The sequence below is a fragment of the Mustelus asterias genome, chromosome 1 (assembly GCF_964213995.1).
Source record: "Mustelus asterias chromosome 1, sMusAst1.hap1.1, whole genome shotgun sequence".
In the NCBI taxonomy this organism is placed as follows: Eukaryota; Metazoa; Chordata; class Chondrichthyes; order Carcharhiniformes; family Triakidae; genus Mustelus; species Mustelus asterias.
This window is the reverse complement of record NC_135801.1, coordinates 36,003,985-36,026,896: the sequence shown is the minus strand read 5'-3', so window position 1 is coordinate 36,026,896 and position 22,912 is coordinate 36,003,985. Positions and strand designations below refer to the sequence as shown.

Below are 22,912 nucleotides of genomic sequence, written 5' to 3'. Positions count from 1 at the left end.
ACCATTTTCTGCACGACAAGAAGTTTCTATGGCATCTGTACTAACGTATAGTTTCAGTTTACAACATTACTTTACGATGTATCTTTACATCGCACTCTACATGGTAAACCATCAGAGAGCGTGGTGACACTGCACTTGGTCAACTGTTCATTATCCTAAATGCATGGACACCCTCATGTTCCTGGGCACTGTAATGTTGCCATTTTAGAGCATGGACCATGGGGCACATTAAGCAAGGCAAGCAATGCATACCAAGCATGAAGCCAGTGCAAAGAGCCTGAATGTTCATTTACTCAGTACCAGCACAAGCAACCTGAATATTATATATTCTCACATTCCTCTTTCTACCGTATGTTCCTTTTGTATTTGCCTGCAGGAAAAGAAAGCACATAACAAAAAGCAGCAAATGTAAATAGTTTGCGGTCACCCTTGACCCATATGGGATCCTGAGCATAGAGGTAATTGAAACTGTGGATGAGGGAGGGTATAGAGGCCTCCCCCATACAACACTGGCTCGTATCTGTGCTTTTCATTCCTTATCTCCTTATTCACTGGCTCATTAACCCCCTCACTTACAAGCAGGTACTGGAGCTTTACACACAAAAGTGTCTTGACATGGGAGCATATGTTTCAAGGGATATCCTATTGCCTGCATTGGTGTCCTACTGCTATTCTAGGTTCTCAGAGCTAAGTGGCAGAACCCAATGTACAACCACAGCTGTGCACCCCTTAAAACCCTGCAGCAGCCATTCTGACAGTGACAAGTCCCATCAATTTAACGTCTCATCTGAATTACTGTCATTCTAACAGTGTTGAACCTTCAGAATAAACATTCAATAGATCAAATAGATTTGTGGAAAGGACAAAGAGTTAACAGGCTGAATTTTCAATAGCCTGTGGCACCAGGGCTAGGGAGGAGTGGGATCTTATCAAAAGAATTCTGAATGCCAAACGAGTGTGAAAACTGGAGAGTTTCAGATCTGTTTTTTGGGCGAGTTTGAAAATGCAATCTTATGTCACTTTGTGCAAAAAATAATGCATGATCTGCTTTCTGCCAGCATGGGGAGGGACAGGGCCCAAATTCACCGGAAAGCCGGCTGCTCACACCAGAGAGTGAATTGCGCATGCGCAGATCTCTCTCTGTTCTGGGCAATAGAGCGGGGAGAGATGTGCCAGACACCCTTCCTCCGGATGTTGTGCATCCCTGCCCCCACTCCCTCCCCCCCCCACCTCCCCCTCGCCAATTGCTGGCCTCCCCAGCCAATTGCCTCCCACCTGGCTCGATCGATTACTGCCCGAACTCCCCACCCCGGCCCGAATGATCGCCAGCCGATTGCCAACCGCACCACCACCCCACCCACTTTGGGCCCGGCAGATCCCTGTTGCAGAGTCTGCAGATTCTTTCACTCCCAGCCGAACCTCATTGCAGAGTGCGCAGCTCGCCTTGGCACTTCCCCTTAGGACACCCCTCTCAGAGCATGCCTCTTTGCACAGTCCATGCTGGTGGGTAATACCAGAGTGCCCGGCTGGCACTGACCAAGGGGCATTCCCTCCGCCCCTGACCACTCAGGGGGCCCTCAATGGCGCCTGGTCCCACCAGTGAGGCCATCACGTCATCCCCATTGACGGGGGACCATACGAGATAGCCAGGATGTCATCCTGGGCTCACTAATATATTTTCTGGCGTGAGACTAATCATGCTGGATATCTGGGCCCGGTAAGATCGCGAGAGGAGAAAAATTGGTGCTAACCCAATTATTCACCTCGCGTGTGATCTTACCAGCTAACCCCCCCACACACCCCTCCCCCCTCCTACCCCCATCGATCGGCGGGACGAGAGGGTAAGATCACCCCCCAGGACATCTCCAAAAATAGGAGGGAATTCTGATCAGGCAGATCCACGGCACATTCCTGTCTCCACGTAATTAGGAAGGAGCCAAATTTACGTCAAAATGGTTACCCACCCAACCACTGAGAGTAACCAATGAAGATCCTTAGTGTTTAATTACTGGCACTGTCTTGACACCAACCAGATTTTCAATTCATCAATAAAACTGTGGCAGTCTCCCTGCGAAGCTGGAGGTGCCTGTGTATTTGGAAAACTCACCTCTGGGAATGGACTACAACTGAGCCAATACCCATCACCATCACAGGCCCCAGCTTCGACTCCTCCATACCCCGTGCACTTATCTCTTTGACTCTTTATTCCTGGCTGGTCCAGCCTTTCCATCTGCCACTGATTATGTTCCCTCCTCACAGCGATCTCCACCATCAGTGGCTGTGAGGAGCCTCAGATCTGGAACACCTTCTCCTGTGCATCGCCTCTCCCTAGAATTGTGGGTCTGTTTGCCTTGCATGTTAGCGTGCAGAATTAAGGACATGTGACACCTAACCCCCTTGTCAGCATCCATCCCCATCACACATACAGTCCTGTCATTCAAATGTTGTATACAAGCACACAAAAAGGCAAACCTCCAGATGCTCCGACCTCAATTGTCAAGTGGCATTAAAGCTGATCATACATTCATTCTTGTGGCATAGCTGCCCATTCACATATATATATTATTGATGACCATACAAGAGATTCATCTGGGAGATGCGAGACTGGCACTTAATCCTGCGATCAGAGCAGGTTGTTGAATTGTTTCTTGCACTGGACCCAGATTTGGCAGTAACCACGGTACTCACCTCCTCTGCCATCTCTATCCAGGCCACCTTGATCTGACCAGAGGGCCTTCTTATATAATCTTCAAAAACGATCACCTCCCATATTTCCTTATCAGCCTGGAGGAGAATGTGCAGGGAGGCATCGCTGGACCATGGGATTGGGCTACTGCAACATTCAGATGTTTCTGCAAAGATTATGCCATCCCTAGCCAGTGGTGGAGCATCCAGGCTCTGATACACAGCCTCCTTGTTTAAACAGAAGTCCCTTTAATAGGCCACCGATAGAACCTGCTAGCAGGTTTCATCAATGGAGAGCTTGCCCCGCAGCTGCATGAATGCTGCTGGCATTTAGAATTGTAATTATAATCATGTGGGAAAAAGTAAAAAGAGAGAAAGTGAAAGTGGAGCTCAGGTTTGGTTACAATGTCAGAAACGATGCACTATTGACCAAGATCTCAGCCCAAAAGTCTGCAGCTGTAATTTGAAAATTATTTTTTAATTAGTTGGAGAAATGTAGCCATTAATCACAGGGACGTTCGTTTGCGTTTTAATGGCTTTTCAAAGATATGTCAAGAAAGGTTATTTGCACTTGAGTTTGTCAAGACTTGTCCAGACATGAAGGTTAGCTCAGGGGTCTTGTAGTTCCATGTTTATTAGTAGGAAGGCAAAGGTCCTCTGACCTCTCAACTCCGTTTTGTTTTATAGGAAAGTATCCATTCAAGGTTTATACTTCAGAAGTTCATGTTTATGGCTCATAAGTTCGTGTGGAACCAGTGTGACAGTGACAAACATGTTTCTTGAACAAAATACCATTATTGTTATTACCATTCATTCAGATTCAAGTGAAAAATAAGGCAGTCAGCAGAAACCAGCAGAGATTGAGCATTGTGCAGTTGTTATGGCCAAGCAAGAGAGGTAAGAACTGCCTCCATCCCAAGAGGGACTTGGTGACTTTCAGCAGACAACTTTCTGACTTCCTTCTCCTGGTAGGGTAGCACCGAGAAGCAGCACCACGTTAAGCCGTAGAACAAATTCACCATGCGCAGCTTCTCTTTCATCTGTTGCACGGTGACTTCTTCTGATAAGGAAACTGTTCAGCATGTAGCATAGACATGTCCGGACAGCTGAACCTTTGCTTCAGCATACCTCTTGTATGCTGAAACACGTGAATTGTACATTTTAATTCAGCATGGTTCATGGATTTTGGACTCGTTAACCACAACTGAAGAAAGTATCCTTAGTCCACCCCATGAACCATCAGCCTAGTCTAGATGTATTCCAGTAAATAATGCTGACTGTGTAAACTGGCATTGCATAAATGGTTTATGGCAGCATGATCACATGTGATGGAATGGAACTACTTTCCGTTGATGGAAATGTCACAGCAATGAAGCCATGTGGAATCCAGAGATGATAAATGTTCAGTTTTTTTCTCCATTTGTTCATGGCCATCATTTATTGCCCATCCCCAACATGTGATAGTCATTCACAGCATCAATGATGTGGTGTATGCCTCAGATTAGCTGATTGCGGTGGCATCACTGGAGCCAACTTGAAAGGAGACATTTGAGGCTGTGTTTTCTTTCAAAGCGACGGGAAGATTTGTCCCATTCCTGCACAATCTTTGCAATTCAGATCACAGGATCTACAAAGACATGAATGAGTCTATCTCTATGGAAATGTACAGCTGTTCTTATTGAACAATTCAAAAAACTTTTAAAGTTTATTTATTAGCATCGCAAGTAGGCTTACATTAAGAAGAAAGACAAGCTTCGAAACGTTAGCTCTTTTTTCTCTCCTTACAGATGCTGCCAGACTTGCTGAGATTTTCTAGCATTTTCTCTTCAGGTTTACTTTAACACTGCAATTAAATTACTGTGAAAATCCCCTAGTCGCCACACTCTGGCGCTGAGGGAGAATTTAGCATGGCCAATGCACCTAACCAGCACGTCTCTTGGACTGTGGGAGGAAACCCGAGCACCCAGAGGAAACCCACGCAGACACTGGAAGAATGGGCAGACTCCGCATAGACAGTGACCCAAGCCGGGAATCGAACCCAGGTCCCTGACGCTGTGAGGCAGCAGTGCTAACCACTGTGCCATCATGCCACCCACCCAGCAATTGTGGTAGGGTGTATGGGCTCACCTCCTTGGGTAACTGCAGCTCAGGCAGACTACCTTAAATGCAGACAGAATGTTGATGAAATATAGGTAAATGCCATAAAAAAAGTCTAATTGGCCTCCATCTGTGCTGTAATAACTCCAATCATATTTTTAATCATCTGCAAACCTGTGGTACAATTTCCAGCCACCTGGTGTAAAAATCATGGTGCTGTATTCACAGCAACACAACCAATATGGCAGATTTTACAGCATGTTTTTGGTTTGGTAGTTTTGGTCGACTGTTTATATTTAGGCTGGCTGAGTTGAACATCCTCAAATCTATTTCTTATAGTGTACCAGAGTATGTTGGAAATTAACAAGATCAATGTATCCAATATTTTTCTTTTATGAATCTATCATTAAGAGCAATTGTGATGGGAGCAGCTGAAAGTACCATTCTAATTTTGACACAAGGAAAACATAGAATAGTGCAGCCTAAAATGATTATTCACATATGTTCAGTACAGCCAAGAATGTATCATAGTAAGTCTAATGTGGTGGAACATTCTTTATAGGAGTGTATAAGCTGTATGTACTTTACCCTGGTGAATGAAGTGGAACACCAATATTACCACATAAAGTGCAAGTGTCTGGACCACCATTTAAGAATTCAAGGCCATATTTTTCTCTGTGTTTAGCTTAATGATAATAAGCTAAACACAGCTTATTGTGTAAAATGTAGTAATAGACTGATTTTCTTTCACTGCCCTGCTCCGAAATAGCACCTGAAAAACAGAATGCAAAGCAAAAATGGTTGTTAATCTTTGTTCTCATCTTCCTCCTTTACAACAACCTTTTCGACTTTTCTGATGTCTGAAGTGGGTGCAGCAATTATAATTATAAATGAATGTCAAAAGGCCTTCAATTGTGATTTCCTCTAACAACACAGGAGGCATACCGCAAAAACTATCCCCTGTAAAACCTGATTTGTGAGCAACTCTTTGAGCACTACCTGGCTTGGGAATAGGCTGGTATTTTCATGACACTTTTCATTCCTTAAAAAGCTAATTCTTGGTCCTCTCTCTACTCCAGCTCTGGCCCATGCATATCTAGTTTTATCTTGTCTCCTTGAACATAGAATTGCCACTCAATTCCATGTCTACCTTGCCCACCATCCCCTGTGAATTCTTTACTCTGGATTTCTCCTTGCACATGGCAGGGGAGGGCGCAGTGACGTAGTGGTATTGTCACTGGACTAATAATCCAGAAATCCAGAATAATACTCTGTGGACTTAGGTTCGAATCCCACCACAGCAGATGATGAGATTTGAATTCAATTAAAAAAAAATCTGCAAGTAAAAGCCTAATAATGACCATGAAACTATTGTCAATTGCCGTAAAAACCCATCTCGTTCATTAAATGTGCCATCCTTACCTGGTATGGCCTACATGTAATTCCAGACCCATATTTGAAATGGCCCAGCAAGCCACTGAGTTCAAGGTCTAACAGGGATAGGCAACAAATGCTGGCCCAGCCAGCGACGCCCACATCCCATGAAAGAATAAAGGATAAACAGCCACAATGCAACTCTGTCTTGTTCCCCTTCACCTCTGCCAACCTGGTCACTCACCTCGGCCTCCTTTTTTCTATGGTCTACTTCCTTGCAATTCCCTTATTTGTTCCATTTCTGCCTGGTCAGTGGATTACCTCTCTTCCATGCACAACCATTCTTCATTTTCTTCTTTACATGCTGTTGTTCAGTGACACCATCCATCAACATGAAGTTAGCCTCCATGTCCGTGTGGATAGCACTCAACCTCAGGGACTATAGTTGAAAATCATGCACAGTGATTGATGTTTAATTTATTAAGAAATTCATTCTCAATGTTTTGTCATAATAAGGGAACCAAATATTTACTGTGAACTCACTGACAGACTCCTTTGGATCATCTGTTGAAAAAGCTCATTTGAATAGTAATTAGCAAGACTTCTACTCACAGTTGCACACAAAACTCATTAGCAAAATAGAAAAGCGGCTGAGTGAGCTGCTCATATCACTGTATCACTTGATAATGTTTGTGTTTTGCTCTTGTGTACTTTGATTGTAATGAGACTTCAGAGGCTTGATATCTCTCCTCGCTTTCTTGCTTCACAATATTTCTGGCTGCGCTGATGACAGAACAAAGTTGATTGAGATAAAGTTTATTGTATTTTGTTTTTATTTCATCTATCAATGGTCGCAAAGTACACAGCAAAAGCAAATCGGGAATCCAGAACTTAGAGTGAACCATAGAAAAGCTATTTGAACTAGTTTGTGGCCCTAGACCAGTCACTGCATAGTATTTCCTCCACAGCACATTGAATAAATACAACAAGATGCATTTAGTTTATTTGGAAGAATGCAGAGATTGTGTGTTTTTTTTTCAGTTCATGTGTGGGATGCATTTGCCGTGACCATTTCAAAAACCAGCCACTGCGTCACGCTCTCTGGCAGAATGCCAGTGCATTCTGTCCAGCACTGCTCAAGTTAAAATGGGAATGTAAGGAATACTAAAAATGGAGGATGTTGAGACAATGATCAGAAGAACTAATCTGAGTTGCCAGTGACTTCATTGCTGCAACTCCTGAGACCCAAATGTTGTTATTGGTAAAGTCCATCTCATTTCTATGACATCTGTTTTGCATCTGCTTCATTAGTTTGGTTTAATAATTTGATGCACTGATTCTAAAAAAGTCTCAACTCCAAAAGCCCAGGAGCCAATATTAGGTTGCCAACTCTAAGATATAGTGCATTCTGATTGATTAGCAGACGTATAATTGTTCTGAAACCATCTTATTCTACAAATGTGTTTTTGAATAAAGGTGCATTGCTTTACAGATTTGTAAGATAAATTAAGTGGTGATACTTCTCCCAGAAGCACTGAAACCTGGAAATAAATGGTTTACCCCAGTGTCTCCGAAAGTGGCAGTAGTGTAAATACTGCCACTGGTAATTCACCTTAATATTTTCTGTAATTTACATAGGCAGGAAGGAGCACCAGTCCAATTGCAGCTTCCCAGGGCGAGAAGAGATGAGAATCAGAGATAGTTCAGAGGATTAAAGGTTGCAGAAATAGGAAAAGTCAAAGTCACAAAAGGATTTCAGCACAAGGAGAGTTTAGGGACAGTGGGGTGTGTGCGCATGCGCGCGCGCGTACATATGTACGTGTGTGAGTATCACAGTGTGGCTTCAGCTTTATTTTATTGCCTGTCCCCGAAAACTCTTGATTCCCTTGTCGATCAAAATCTGCCTAACTCAGCCTCCAAAATATTCCATGACCCAGCCTCCATTGCTGTCTGTGGAAGAGAATTCCAGAAACTGAAGACCCTCTGGAAGAACAAATTCCTCTTCATCTCCATCTTAAATGAGAAGCCCCTTATTTTTAAACGGTGTCACTTAGTTCTACATTCCCCCATAAGAAGCAACATTATTCCAGCATCTCCCCTGTCATTGCCCCCTCAGAATCCTATATGTTTCAATAAGTCATCTCTTATTCTTTTAGATTACAATGAATACAAGCCCAACCTGTTCAACCATACCTCATAAGACAACCCCTTCATCCCAGGAGCCAGCCTAGTGAACCTTCTCTGAACAACTTGCAATGCAAGTACATTCGTCTTTAAGTATGGAGATCAAAACTGTACACAGTATTCTAGGTGTGGTCTCACCAATGCCCTTAGAGCTGTAGCAAGACTTCACTACTTATATACTCCACCCCTTGTAACAAAAGCCAACATTCCATTTGCCCTGCTAATTACTTGCTGTACCTGCATGCTAATGTTTTGTGATTCATGTACAAAGACACCCAGAGCCCTCTGTACTACAGCATTCAGTAGTCTCTCTATATTTAAATAGTATCCCGCCTTTCCAACACATTTTCCAACATTATGCTCCATCTGCCAATTCTTTTCTTACTCACTTAACCAATCGATATCCTTTTGCAGACTCTTTGTATCCTATCACAACCTCCTTTCTTATCTATCTTTATATAAACAGAAAGTTGCGCTGCAATACTGGCAGTCCCTTCGCCTAAGCATTAATACTGATCGTAAATAGTTGAAGCAGCAGACTGATCCCTGCAAACTTCATTGGTTACAGTTTGCTAACATGAAAGTGACCCATTTATCCTAACACTCTTTTTCCCGTTGGTTCATCAATCCTCCATCCCTGCTAATATATCACCCCCAGCATGGCGAGTTCTTAGCTTGTGCAATCACCTTTTACATGGCACCTTATCAAATGCCTTTTGGAAATCCAATACTCTGCATTTACTGGTTTCCCTTTTAATGGTTTCACCTGCATTTTACATCTCAAAGAACTTGAGTAAATTTGTGAACACACAATTTTCCTTTTGCAAAATAATGGTCACTTTGATTGTATTATGATTTTCTAAGTGTCCTGTTACTACCTCCCTAATAATATATTCTAGCATTTTTCCAATGACAGATATTAAGACTAACTAGCATATGGTTTCCTTCTTTCTGTCTCCCTTGAATAGTTTTCTGATCTGGTTGGCCCTTTCTAAAATGTAGGGGATTTTGGAAGATTACAACCAATGCATCCACTGTCTCTGCAGCTACTTTCTTTAAGACCCTAGGATTCAGGCCACTGGGTCCACGGTATCTGTCAGTCTTTAATTTTCCTTGTACTTTTTCTCTAGCAATTGTGATTGTTTTGAGTTCCTCCCTCCCTTTTGCATCTTGGTATCCTACTATTCTGAGGATGCCTTCTACTATGAGGACAGATGCAAAATACTAGTTCAAAGTCTCTGCCATTTTCTTGTTTTCCAGTATTAATACCCCAACATATTCGATGAACTTATCCCTGCTACTTTGATTCATCCCGCTTTATGAAGGTTAAAATACATTTATTTTTACTCTCCCTCACATAAATGGCCCCCTGATCAACAGTGCCATAGTTAGTTTGCTCATTCTCCCTGTAGTCCCTGCTTTCATCCACACAAGTTGCAAAAACCTCGTACCTTTTGGACAACTGCAAGGGCTGAGGCTCCTCCATTGCTACCTTCTGGATACCCATACATGCCTCATTTGTAGTCACACCCTCCTGTCCTGACTACAGACCAAATCTGAAGTACTTCGCCTAAAGTAGCTCCAGAAGTAGTGGACGCATTGAAGATAATTTTCCAGCATTCTGTAGACTCTGGAAAAGTTCCAATGGATTGGAGGGTAGCTAAATGTAACCCACTTTTTAAAAAAGGAGGGAGAGTGTAAATGGGGAATTATAGACCAGTTAGCCTGACATCGATGATGGGAAAAATGATTAAGGATGTAATAACTGAGCATTTGGAAAGTGGTGACAGGATCAGTCCAAGTCAGCATGGATTCACTGAAGGGAAATAAATTGTGCTTGACAAATCTGGATTTTTTCGAGGATGTGACCAATAGAATGGACAAGGGTGAACCAGTAGATGTTGTGTATCTGGACTTTCATATCCTAGTTTCAGCTCATAGTCCTTGGTTAGTGGAATGAGGGGAAGAGTTGGCTAGGCTTCTGTGAATGTGAGGCTGCACCTGTCTCACATAATAGTTTGCCAACACTTGCTCACATTTGAAAAATGGCTAATTGGGTGAGGTACTGGAACACATTTATCACGTCAGTACCTTCAGCAGAGAAACTGATGAAAAAAGAAGGGGAAAGTATATATAAGCTTTCAAAGTATTCTAATTGATTTTCTATCCCATGTGTCACTGTCATCAGCTTCCTTGTAAAATCTCTTTTCACTTTGAACTCTGCATATGACAAGTTGCAAAAGAAATGCAATGTGGTGAGTTTCTGTTCTTTCTGCCTTTACTTGCTTCCCTCCCCCTCAATAGCTTCCCCTCTCTTTCGCCCATCCGTCTGCGCAGGCAATTGATGAGCTGAGTTTTGGCTTAATGAAATAAGGACATTTGGCAGTTGCTACACTGTGGAACAAACAGCTAAAACTGATGACACAACAAAGTGCCTGAAGTATTCAGCTGGTTGGAATGTAGGAAGCCCTGGACTAATCTAGATAAAAGCTTGCCTTTCTCCCAGGATTCTCTGTTCCAGGAAAGAGGGAGGGAATATTTGCACACATTCTGTTCAGCATCGTCCAGTTCAACCCAATGAATGCCGCTGCCATTTACCAACATTGAATGGTAATTAGATTTATCTTCGAAAGAAGAAGCAGCAATATAATTGAGGTCAGAGTATTTGTACAAATCTCTTCCAGAAGTGCGATTTATCAATATGCAGCCGACAGCTGAATTGAAAAAACAGTCTCCCTTAATTGACACGTGTTTCTTTGTGTTGTTGGTGGTCGGCGTATCTGCAGTTTAGTGAAATTTGAAAAGCAGAAACTCAAATGTTTGTTTCTGTAGCAGTGTACTTCAACCAAAATAGACTTATTGTCATACTTAACCAAATCAAGGAAAGTCCTTCACAATTTTAACATCTAATTTGAGATCAAGCTATCTCTTCCTTTGCCCCCATCAATGTACTCTTCATTCAGAGGTGTTGATGTATGCTGGGGGGCCATTTCAAAGTCTTTTATTACCTCAGCTTTCCACTCCAGAGACATGAACACATAACGCACTTTAGTGGGTGGCACGGTAGCACGGTGGTTAGCACTGCTGCTTCACAGCTCCAGGGACCTGGGTTCGATTCCCGGCTTGGGTCACTGTCTGTGTGGAGTTTGCACATTCTCCTCGTGTCTGCATGGGTTTCCTCCGGGTGCTCCGGTTTCCTCCCACAGTCCAAAGATGTACGGGTTAGGTTGATTGGCCATGCTAAAAAAAAAATTGCCCTTAGTGTCCTGAGATGCGTAGGTTAGAGGGATTAGTGGGTAAATCTGTAGGGATATGGGGGTAGGGCCTGGGTGGGATTGTGGTCGGTGCAAACTCAATGGGCCGAATGGCCTCTTTCTGTACTGTAGGGTTTCTATGATTTCTATGATTCTAGTGCAGTACTGAGGGAGTGCCGCACTGTTAACGATATTGTCTTTCGGATCTTAGGTTAAATCTAGACCCTGCCTTTTTTCTCAGATGGGAGTAAATAACAGGGGAGTTCCACCAGTACCTTGGCCAATATTTATCCCTCAACCAATAAAGATGATCTGGTTGTTTATTTCATTGCTGTTTGTCAGACCTTGCCATCCGCAAATATACTTCTGCATTTCCTGCTTTGCAACATGTCAGAAGTATTTCATTGATGGTAAAGATCCTGAGGTAGTGAAAAGCATGACATTTCTAATCTTCCCTCCCTCCCCCAAATGACCACTCTTCATGATTAAACCTACGCAGTGAGCGACTATGTGTAGCACTGCAGTCAACGACCAAAACGCTGATCACAGGGGCAGCAATGCAAGTCAGCTCACCCAACTGTGAAAACCAAAACGGGAACAGGCCCAGTGTAGTCTGGCAACAGTCCAGCATGCTGGAATGAATGCTTGGTATAGAGGGAGCATCATAACACAAGAGTGGTTGCATCAGCTTTCACCAAAGTCTTTCATCCTATTGAATTTCCTGGCTGTGATAGTCCACTAATTTGAACAAAATCATAGTGGGGACGGAGCTGTCAAAAAACAGGAAGCTGTTGATTTTGACAGGAAAATACCACCATTATAAAATAAAATGACTTTTATTTGAAGATTTATATTTATTTGTGATAGAAAAGAAGATCCTGATGACATGGCAGAAATAATGGAACAGTAGATTGATTGCTAACGCTTACTTAGTATGATAGGAGTTTGAAATGCTGTAAGAACACTCAGCATTAGAATAGTTTTGTCATTCCCAACTTGAATTGTATTTGCAGAGAGTATCTTGAGCTATATATCAAAGTCTTATACCAGTGATGGTTATGTTAAAAACAATCTACATTGATCAATTAAAAATATCAACAGGAAATATACTGGGCAAATTCTCCCAAGACATTTCCAAGTGCTGTCCCTCGTGGGAAAACTGGTGAGATTGCCACTGGGTGCTGTACTGCGATTTAGTTCGCAATTCACCCACACTTAGATATTCTTTTGAAGCCTGGAGAGATTTTCACTGAATTCACCTATGCTTAGCATTGTTTTTAGAGTGGGGACATAAAGACGTCAGCAAGGTCAGCTCCTCAGAGAAGGGCACCAGAAAACCCAACACACTTCTCCGCTCCTACTTACTGGCTAAGACTGCCCCCGCGCCCCCCCCCCCCCCCCCCCCCCCCCCCCATTGATACCACTGATACAAGCACCAAGTGATCGACACCCACCAGAGCGCTCCCCTCCCCACATGACCTCCCTTCAGGAGCCCCTTCCCCCATCTACCCCCTTCAGGTCTCTCATTTGGCCCTGCCAGCCTGGCCCTCTGGCAGTGCCAACCAGCCTGACACCCTGGCAGTGCCAACCAGCCTGGCAGCTTGGCAGTGCAAACTATCGCTAGGTTGGCATTGCCAGGGTGTGATGGCAGGACATGACCCAGCCATTTCCCCGACCACCTTCACTTCAATGGTTTCTGAGTCTCCTGGTGTGGCCCATCACAACTGATCTCTGTTCTGAGGGTCGGTGAATTGCAGGATCCGGGAGAATCTGGCTCCAAATCGACCCTGTGTATTTAAATGATTATTTAAATATATTAATCTGGTTTACGCCCTTGCTGGGTGTGAACCAAATTAAATTAAGGTTTGGGGGCTGGGAGAATCCCAAAAGGGGTTCTTGCTGGCGCTAACTGCACTTTGGCTCTTCCCCCGCAATTATTTGGCCCTAGTGCGATTTGGGCATAAGCGCACAGGGCCAGAGAATCGCAACCATTAAGTTAAACCTTGGCTGGAATTCTCTGGTTGTTCACATGGGCAGGACTGGAAGGTGCATCCCCACCACAGGTTTCCCAGTGGCGTAGGATGCAGTCAATGGGAAATTCAACTGACAGTGGTGGGACCAGAAGATCCAACTGCCATTAAACGATGCAGGCCTCCCACCATGAGAAACACGCTGCGAGGAGACCAGAGAATCCCCTCCCCCCCATCCCGCCACCCCCAGACTGTGCAATAAATGGAAATACAAATCAGGAGAGATATGTAACAAGGTGCTTTCACCCACTTTGCACTATTACCTAAAGTGGAGTTCTACCCCATTTTGCCATATTGTTCCTATATTGTAATGCTACCAAAATGTTGAATATGTCTTCTGAAAACCCTGGAAATTGGTATTTTATATATTCAGCTTGTTTTTAAGGGATTGAATATCCATCTCGTGCTGGTTTAGAATTTACACTAACTATATCTGTAAAATGGAATGAGCACATTGACAGCAGCACATGGCGGATGAAATTGGATAGGGTCTGAAAGTGGGTGTAGGTAAAGCAATGCCTATTGCTTCCCATACAAACAGCATGCAAGTTTCGTGTTCCCTGCTGATTTGCATAATAGCTGTCTGCAACTGGTGCAAAACACACTGCTAACTGGCTGCAGGTCTTAGCAGGGGGCCCAAGTTTGTTCGATGCTACCACCACTAAAAACTAACCTGCAGTACTTAAAGTGCAGTAAGAAGTCTCACAACACCAGGTTAAAGTCCAACAGGTTTATTTGGTAGCAAATACCATAAGCTTTCGGAGCACAGCTCCTTCGTCAGATGGAGTGGTTATCTGTTCTCAAACAGTGCAAACAGACACAGAAATCAAATTACAGAATACTGATTAGAATGCAAATCTCTACAGCCAGCCAGGTCTTAAATGTACAGACAATGTGGGTGGAGGGAGCATTCAACACAGGTTAAAGAGATGTGTATTGTCTCCAGACAGAACAGCTGGTGAAATTCTGCAAGCCCAGGAGGCAAGCTGTGGGGGTTACTGATAATGTGACATAAATCCAACATCCCGGTTTAGGTCGTCCTCATGTGTGCGGAACTTGGCTATCAGTTTCTGCTCAGCGACTCTGCGCTGTCGTGTGTCGTGAAGGCCGCCTTGGAGAACGCTTACCTGAAGATCCAAGGCTGAATGCCCGTGACTGCTGAAGTGCTCCCCCACAGGAAGAGAACAGTCTTGCCTGGTGATTGTCAAGCGGTGTTCATTCATCCGTTGTCGTAGCGTCTGCATGGTTTCCCCAATGTACCATGCCTCGGGACATCCTTTCTTGCAGCGTATCAGGTAGACAACGTTGGCCGAGTTGCAAGAGTAGGTACCGTGTACCTGGTAGATGGTGTTCTCACGTGAGATGATGGCATCCGTGTCGATGATCCGGCACGTCTTGCAGAGGTTGCTGTGGCAGGGTTGTGTGGTGTCGTGATCACTGTTCTCCTGAAGGCTGGGTAGTTTACTGCGGACAATGGTCTGTTTGAGGTTGCGTGGTTGTTTGAAGGCAAGAAGTGGGGGTGTGGGGATGGCCTTGGCGAGATGTTCGTCTTCATCAATGACATGTTGAAGGCTCCGGAGAAGATGCCGTAGCTTCTCCGCTCCGGGGAAGTACTGGACGACGAAGGGTACTCTGTCCACCGTGTCCCGTGTTTGTCTTCTGAGGAGGTCGGTGCGGTTTTTCGCTGTGGCGCGTCGGAACCGTTGATCGATGAGTCGAGCGCCGTATCCTGTTCTTATGAGGGCATCTTTCAGCGTCTGGAGGTGTCTCCACATCATGACTACTTAAAGTGAACAGGCACTCTTAAGAGTTCTGACTGGAGCAGGTGCTGGAACTAGTTGCAGAAGAATATGTGAACAAAAACACTGATTTATGATGTAACAAGGCTCAGAGCATGTTCTAGGTTTTGCTGGACACCATGGAGAAGATGAACATGAGGAGTGATGTGATCTATTTTTAGGAGGGTCAGCAGACAAAGAGACAAGCACTTAAGGCAGTGGGAGGAGATAGCTACTCTCACATCCGCAGCTCCCAGCTCAGCAATCAACACTGCACCCATGTTAGAGGAAAGCTTAAAAAGACCGTTCTACCACTTCCACTCCGTCACTGCCCTTTGCTGTCAGCATACCTGCCTGGATTGCTGCCCATGTCAAGATGTCATAGTCCAAAGCTGGGTCTGATAGTGTGGCAGCTGCTCGAGGCCATCTGCAGGTTTATTAGTCAACTTTTGTATCTAATATGGCATGTTTTCATTTATAATAATTATTTTGTCATGGCTTTTATTTGTATATTCTGAACAAGAGGACATTGGCAATGCCATCCTCACCTTGTAATTGTGGTTGTAGCAGGTGGCAGAATCTGCACATGGTAAGGTGTTGGGCATGGGACAAGGATAGCGTAAGTGCCAGCTCACCTGAGGGCAAGGATACATGGGAGTTCCACTGCACTGGACTCAAATGAGGGCTTCAGTGGGGTGGCCTACATTGTGCTGGGTAAGCACAATGAAATGCTTGGTGCATTGGCAGGCCAGCTAAAAAGTTTATGGTCTCTGTCAATGAACATGTAGGAGTCTGGCACCAACTTGACATATCTTTGTGTGGATCTCAAAACCCATTTTCTCCCACATGGAAGTGGTAGCCAAATCTATTAGCAGGTTTGTGGAGCCCAACCATGATGATATATCTGATGGCAGAAGTCACCTGATGTCTGAATGCTGCAATAGAATCTCAGACTGAAGGCATGTAAGATTAGCTTGCTGTCTGAAAGGACTGTGGATATCAGTATTCAAAGGAGCTTGAAAATAATCTGTCCTGCAACGCATTACCAGGATTGCTCAGGCCTTGCCCCAGGGGAGTGATGGTGCCTCGATTGAGCACAAATTTGCTATCTTCCAGAATGACAGCATATAACCTTCTACCACTTCCACTCCGTCACTGCCCTTTGCTGTCAACATACCTGCCTGGATTGCTGCCCATGTCAAGATATCATAGTCCAAAGCTGGGTCTGATAGTGTAGCAGCTGCTTGAGGCTATCTGCAGCCTGCCTCCACTGAAAGTCAGCAACCTTCAATCAGCCATACTGCAGCCATTGGAGTCACATTGCATAGGAGAACTGAGACAGACAAAGGCAAGAAGGGAAGATAGATACTGAGGAAATGGGCAAGGTTGATTAGTTAACTTTTGCATATAATATGCCAGGTTGATACCGGAGATGAGGGGTTTGGATTATGAGGAGAGGCTGAGGAGATTGGGTTTGTACTCGTTGGAGTTTAGAAGGATGAGGGGGGATCTTATGGAGACTTATAAGATAATGCGGGGGCTGGATAGGGTGGAGGTGGAGAGATTCTTTCCACTTAGTAAGGAAGTTAAAACTAGAGGACACAGCCTCAAAATAAAGGGGGGTCGGTTTAAGACAGAGTTAAGGAGGAACTTCTTCTCCCAGAGGGTGGTGAATCTCTGGAATTCTCTGCCCACTGAGGTGGTGGAGGCTACCTCGCTGAATATGTTTAAAGCGCGGATGGATGGATTCCTGATCGGTAAGGAAATTAAGGGTTATGGGGATCAGGCGGGTAAGTGGTACTGATCCACGTCAGATCAGCCATGATCTTATTGAATGGCGGGGCAGGCTCGAGGGGCTAGATGGCCTACTCCTGCTCCTATTTCTTATGTTCTTATGTTCTTATGTTTTCATTTATAATAATTGTTTTGTCATGGCTTTTATTTGTATATTCTGATCAAGAGGACATTGGCAATGCCATCCTCACCTTGTAATTGTGGCTGCAGCAGGTGGCAGATTTCAGTGGGGATAACCTTAGTTGAAACACAGGCATTTTATACACTGTACCTCGCTGAGGTTCAGGTGGGGTGGTTCCTCCATGGATGCTCTTACAGTTATGATTGTTGAGAGGCCTCTCTCTCCTCCTCCCTCTTCCAGCAGTTTGTCCTGCTCCCTCTAGCCTCTGACCATTCTCCCCATCACTCTGTAGTCCCAGAGGGATGCAAACTACTGAACCCATCTCTGGGAACTTGAAGTCAGGACACTATCCTTCAGCACTTGTTACACCTCTCCCAGTTGTCTTCAGCAATTTTAAATGACTCCAAAAACCATTAGGTTTTCTACAATTTCAGTCAGAGTCATGGTGGCACAGTGATTAGCACTGCTGCCTCATAGCGCCAGGGACCCGGGTTCAATTCCCAGCTTGGGTCGCTGTCTGTGTGGGTTTCCTCTGAGTGCTCCGGTTTCCTCCCACACTCTAAAGATGTACAGGTTAGGTGGATTGGCCGTGCTAAATTGCCCCTTAGTGTCAGGGGATTATCGGGGTAAATACGTGGGGTGAAGGGGAGAGGGCCTGGGTGGGATTGTTGTCCATGCAGACTCTATGGGCCGAATGGCCTCCTTCTGCACTGTAGGGATTTTATGATCTATGAAATCAATTAGCAACTAATCTTAAAGTGGTTAATAATCTCTTTAAATAGTGTGGAGCGGGACCCTTCCTGCTGCTGAATGTATGGTTGGCTATGTGTGGTTAAGAGAGGACAATATGTGGAGCAGTGAGCTCCAAAATGGCAGTGCTGGTGTTAAGTCAGCGTTCCATGCTGATTGATCTCACAATATCCTCACTCTGAATACTTCCATCAGATGAGTTTTTTGAGTGACCATCAAGTGTTATCTCACGGTAGGTGAGTGCAAATAAAGTGGAGCCATCAGTTGCTCTTGACAACTGCTGCTGGTCACCTAAGTGCAACCATTGATAGTGATCTGGGAGAAGGGTACCTACTCCATTCCTTCGGTTACAAGAAGAGTGTTCAAACTCTCAAACATGTAATTTAACTAAAGAGAAAAGGCAGCGGGTAACTGCTTCCTAATGTTTTGTAACTAGCTAAAAACATATCACACAGCTCAGAATTAATTATCCATAGTTTCCTTCACTAAGCTAAAATGCCTCCCTTCTGCCTGTGACACTTAAGATCAGGAACTTGCAAGCCTATGTCCTAACTCTGTGTGTCACAATATAGTGTGTCGGTTAACTCAGTTGGCTAGATGTCTGGTTCATGATGCAGAGCGACCCCAACAGTGCAGGCTTAATTCCCATACCGGCTGAGGTTATTCATGAAGGCCCCACCTTCTCAACCTTGCCTCTCACCTGAGATGTGGTGATCCTCAGATTAAATCACCACCAGTCAGCTCTCGCTCTCAAAGGGAGAGTAGCCTATGGTCATCTGGGACTTTAGCGACTTTACCTTCACTTTACCTTATAGTGAATTGGTACAATCCCTTGAAATACCAATGAACTGGTTGCTGCTGTAGAGCAGAGCTCGCAGTTAATGCACATCTTGGTCAATGAGGGGAAATACTGCTGCCCATTAATGAAAAAGGAAGTGGACTCGCCACTCAGAGCCAGCTCCGAACAGCATTGGTACTGGCCTGGGAGCAAGCTGCCCACCATTCTTAATGATATATTCAAAGCAATATATAAAATGTAATGGATAAGGTGGCAGAAAGTTGATTGCTTGATTTGTTAGGCTTGGCTGAGGACACAATATTAAAAAGCTATTGATTTTTTGTGAAGTGCACAGGACCTTTTGGGTCTGAACACTAGTGGTTTTATTGTTTTGTACACTGAAGTGATCATTGAATTAACTTCTTCATTTACACCAATTTAATTTGGTCACCCTGGCCTTGCATTATTTTTAGTAACTGACAGATTAAAAAAATGGAAACTGAATCTGAAGACTTGAAAGAATGATCCGGCGACTGTGAGATTGTACTGTGGGAATCCTACTGCTGCTGGCAGCTTCTTATTCTCCCCTATTAAGAATCTTGCTGAAAGCCCTCGCTGAAAGAAATTTAAAACAATGTCAGTGATTATCTTAAATGCAATGAAGAATCTGCCATGTTAGTGCATGACTAACTATCTTGTAACAAGATTGAAATGTACCACCATTAGTTCATTTTTTAAACATTGTGCCCGCAACCTGCAATGCGTGAAAGACGATCAGTTCTCTCAATGTCCAGTTTATGTTGCTCTGGCTACTCGCCCAAGCTGAACCATATTGCCAATATCCTCAGTGTCTTATTCACACCATAGCAGAGTTTCAAACCTCTTGGTCCAGAATTTGCAGTCCAAATAAGTATTGTATATAAGAGACAGCTTGGTAGTCTCAGCTGGTTAAAACAATTAATAATTGTGCAAGATCAAGCCATAAAGTTCTAGATTCACTCTCTGGGCTGTGCTGAATTCACTGATCTCAGCTAGATACAAGAATCTAGAATTGGCTTCAACAAATTCGATTAACAAGTAACGTTAACCATGGTTCTTGTAATTGGTGCATCTTTAAGGACATTAGGCTAGGAACATTTGTACTGGTTAAACAGCCTGTCACCACTCATTATCCAGATCCAAACATGAAAGAATGGCTGCTTGAATGAGTGACTGGAACTGGATGGCTGAGCCTGAAACCATATCCTCAAAATATCTGGAGAGGGTGGTGGTAGGATCAGTTTGGGGGTGGGGGGGGGGGGGGCGGTGGTGGGGGGCCTTAAGCAAGTGTTTTACTCTGCTGATTCAATATACCCCCAAATACAGATGCTATAACTGTAATGTTGACATCAATTGGTAAAGAAAATTAAGTCCACAGATAGCAAGTGAGAAAATGCATTGTGCCATGTGGTATTGATCTATGCAAGCGAGGAAGGTCCCAAATGTTATCATTGGTCTGACGCAAGAACACAAGAAATAGGAGCAGGTGTATACTGTGTGGCCCATCAAGCCTGCTCCAGCATTAATATGATCATGGCAAATCATGGACTTCAACTCCACTTTCCTACCTGCATCCTCTATCCCTTGATTTCCTGAGAAACCAACAATTTGTCCATCTCAGCCTTAAGTATATTCCACCATGGAGCATCCACAACACTCAAGGCTAGAGAATTGCAAAGATTCATAACCCTTTGATTGAAGTAATTACACCTCATCCAGTCCTAAATTATTGGCCCCTTATCCTTCGACTTTGGCCCCTGTGTTTTAGATTCCGTGACCAGTGGAAACATTCTCTTAGCATCCACCCTATCAAACCCTTTCAGAATCTTGTATGTTTCGTTGAGATCACCTCTCATTCTTCCAAACTCCAGAGAACATAGATCCAATTTCCTCAATCTCTCATCACAGAACAATCGCTTCATCCCTGTGAACTTTCACTGTACTGCCTCCAATGCAAGTGTATCCCTCTTTAATAAGGAAACAAAAACTTCACACATATGTGATCTCACCAAAGCCCTGTGCAATTGTAGCAAGACTTCTTTATTCATATACTCCAGTCCCCTGCAGTTTGCCGCTTTACTAACTATTGTTCATGCTAACTTACTGTGTTCCTTGTATGAACATACCCAAGTCTCTCTGAACATCAACATGTACAAGCTTCACATCTTTTAAAAATATTCTTCTTTTCTAATGATCAGTGTGAATAACTCCACACTTGCCTGAATTATACTCCAATTGCCATCTTTATGCCAACTCATCTATCTAACGTTTTTTTGCATCACTGTGTTGTCCCTACAGCCTACCTTTCCATCCAACTTTGTATTAGCAACAAGTTTCAATAAATATTCTCTGACTTATCATCTAAGTTATTAACAAATAGCTGAGGCCTCAGCACAGATCCTGAGGTACTCCACGAGTTATTGCTTGCCAACTTCAAAATACCCTATTTATCCCCATTCTTTGCCTTCTGTTCATTAACCAATCCTCTCTTATTATTCCCACTCCAGCAGCCTTTTTCTTGCCTATTAACCTTTTGTATGGCACCTTATCAGATGTCTTTGGAAATACAGGAATACCATGTTACTGGTCCTTACATCCTCAAAAAATGAATAAATTTATCAAACAGGATTTCCCTTTTGTCAAACCCATGTTGACTTGTTCTAATCACACTATACGTTCTAAGTGCATTGTTAAGACTTCCTTAATAAACTGAGTTATCTGCTCTTATACATCTCTTGTATAATCACGGGGCGGCACGGTAGCACAGTGGTTAGCACTGCTGCTTCACAGCTCCAGGGTCCCGGGTTCGATTCCCGGCTTGGGTCACTGTCTGTGTGGAGTTTGCACATTCTCCTCGTGTCTGCGTGGGTTTCCTCCAGGTGCTCCGGTTTCCTCCCACAGTCCAAAGATGTGCGGGTTAGGTTGATTGGCCAGGTTAAAAATTGCCCCTTGGAGTCCTGAGATGCGTAGGTTAGAGGGATTAGCGGGTAAAAATGTGGGGGTAGGGCCTGGGTGGGATTGTGGTCGGTGCAGACTCGATGGGCCGAATGGCCTCCTTCTGCACTGTAGGGTTTCTATGATTTCGATGATTTCTATGATACAGGTCAGCTTTGGCTTCAGTATTCCTGAACTAGTGAGGGGAATGATTTACCAGCATTCCCATTTCTAATAGCTCTTTGTTGATCACTGATGCAGGTACACATGTAAATATTGGTTGTGGACAGGTTCAGGGTCGTGTGATATTCCAGTGGTGAAGTAGGCTGCTTTCATTTTTTTAAAATCTAAATGAAGGATAGACAATGAAGTTGAGATTATAGAAAGCAGCAGATTGCAATGGAACTTGTGCTTGAGTCAATGCTTCACAGAGAGAGGAGAAAAAGATTCATTTTCAAAATATATCAAAATGAACACAAAAATTATTTCCAGTATTTTAAAGTGTATTTTGATATGTTCTTCTTTGAATTATCTTCCTTTAAATCATTAGCTTTATTTATTGTCATTTCCTTTCAGATCACTGCGCTTTGCAGAGAAGCAGCTCTCTTGGCTCTGCAAGAAGATATCCAGGCCAAGATCATTATGAAACAACATTTTGAGCAATCATTTGAAATTGTCACTCCAAGAATCCCAAAGAAGCTTATGGACTTCTATGAAAACTATCAGCAGCAAAGTGGACTACATATGCTATAAGAATAAAATGAGATTCATTGACTGAAAACTTCACATTCATTATGGTGAGAAATGAAATAATCACATCACACTCCACATCAGTGTTAATTTTCACCAATAAAGATCCATTTTCAGATGAATATTGTTTAATTTGCATTTTGTTATAGTGGTAGCAGGTGGTAAAAGAAGTGGTATCTGCACCTTGGAACATGGTGGTAATGCTGGTGGCCTTACTATCCATTCACTGAGCATAAGAGGGCATTGGCATGAGCGCGAGTAAAGATCACATCATTGCCTTTAGCTATTTTTGCGCTGTCCTTATGATGCAACTCCATCTAGTTGCCATATTCTGGCACCTGTTT

General features: G+C 43.7%; 1 protein-coding gene across 4 annotated transcripts in view; it reads left to right on the top strand.

Annotated features, from left to right (window-relative positions):
• The window catches only part of afg2a (AAA ATPase AFG2A), a 476,777-nt gene extending 454,088 nt beyond the window's left edge, over nt 1–22,689 (top strand). For 2 of the 4 annotated variants that reach the window (XM_078211250.1, XM_078211230.1), the window contains one exon: nt 22,395–22,689. In XM_078211250.1, coding sequence (XP_078067376.1) covers nt 22,395–22,571 — 177 coding nt within the window. In that variant the 3' untranslated portion in view covers nt 22,572–22,689. The remainder of the gene's footprint in view (nt 1–22,394) is intronic. The other 2 variants (XM_078211259.1, XM_078211240.1) reach the window with 1 other exon arrangement.
• Nucleotides 22,690–22,912: the final 223 nt, after the last annotated feature.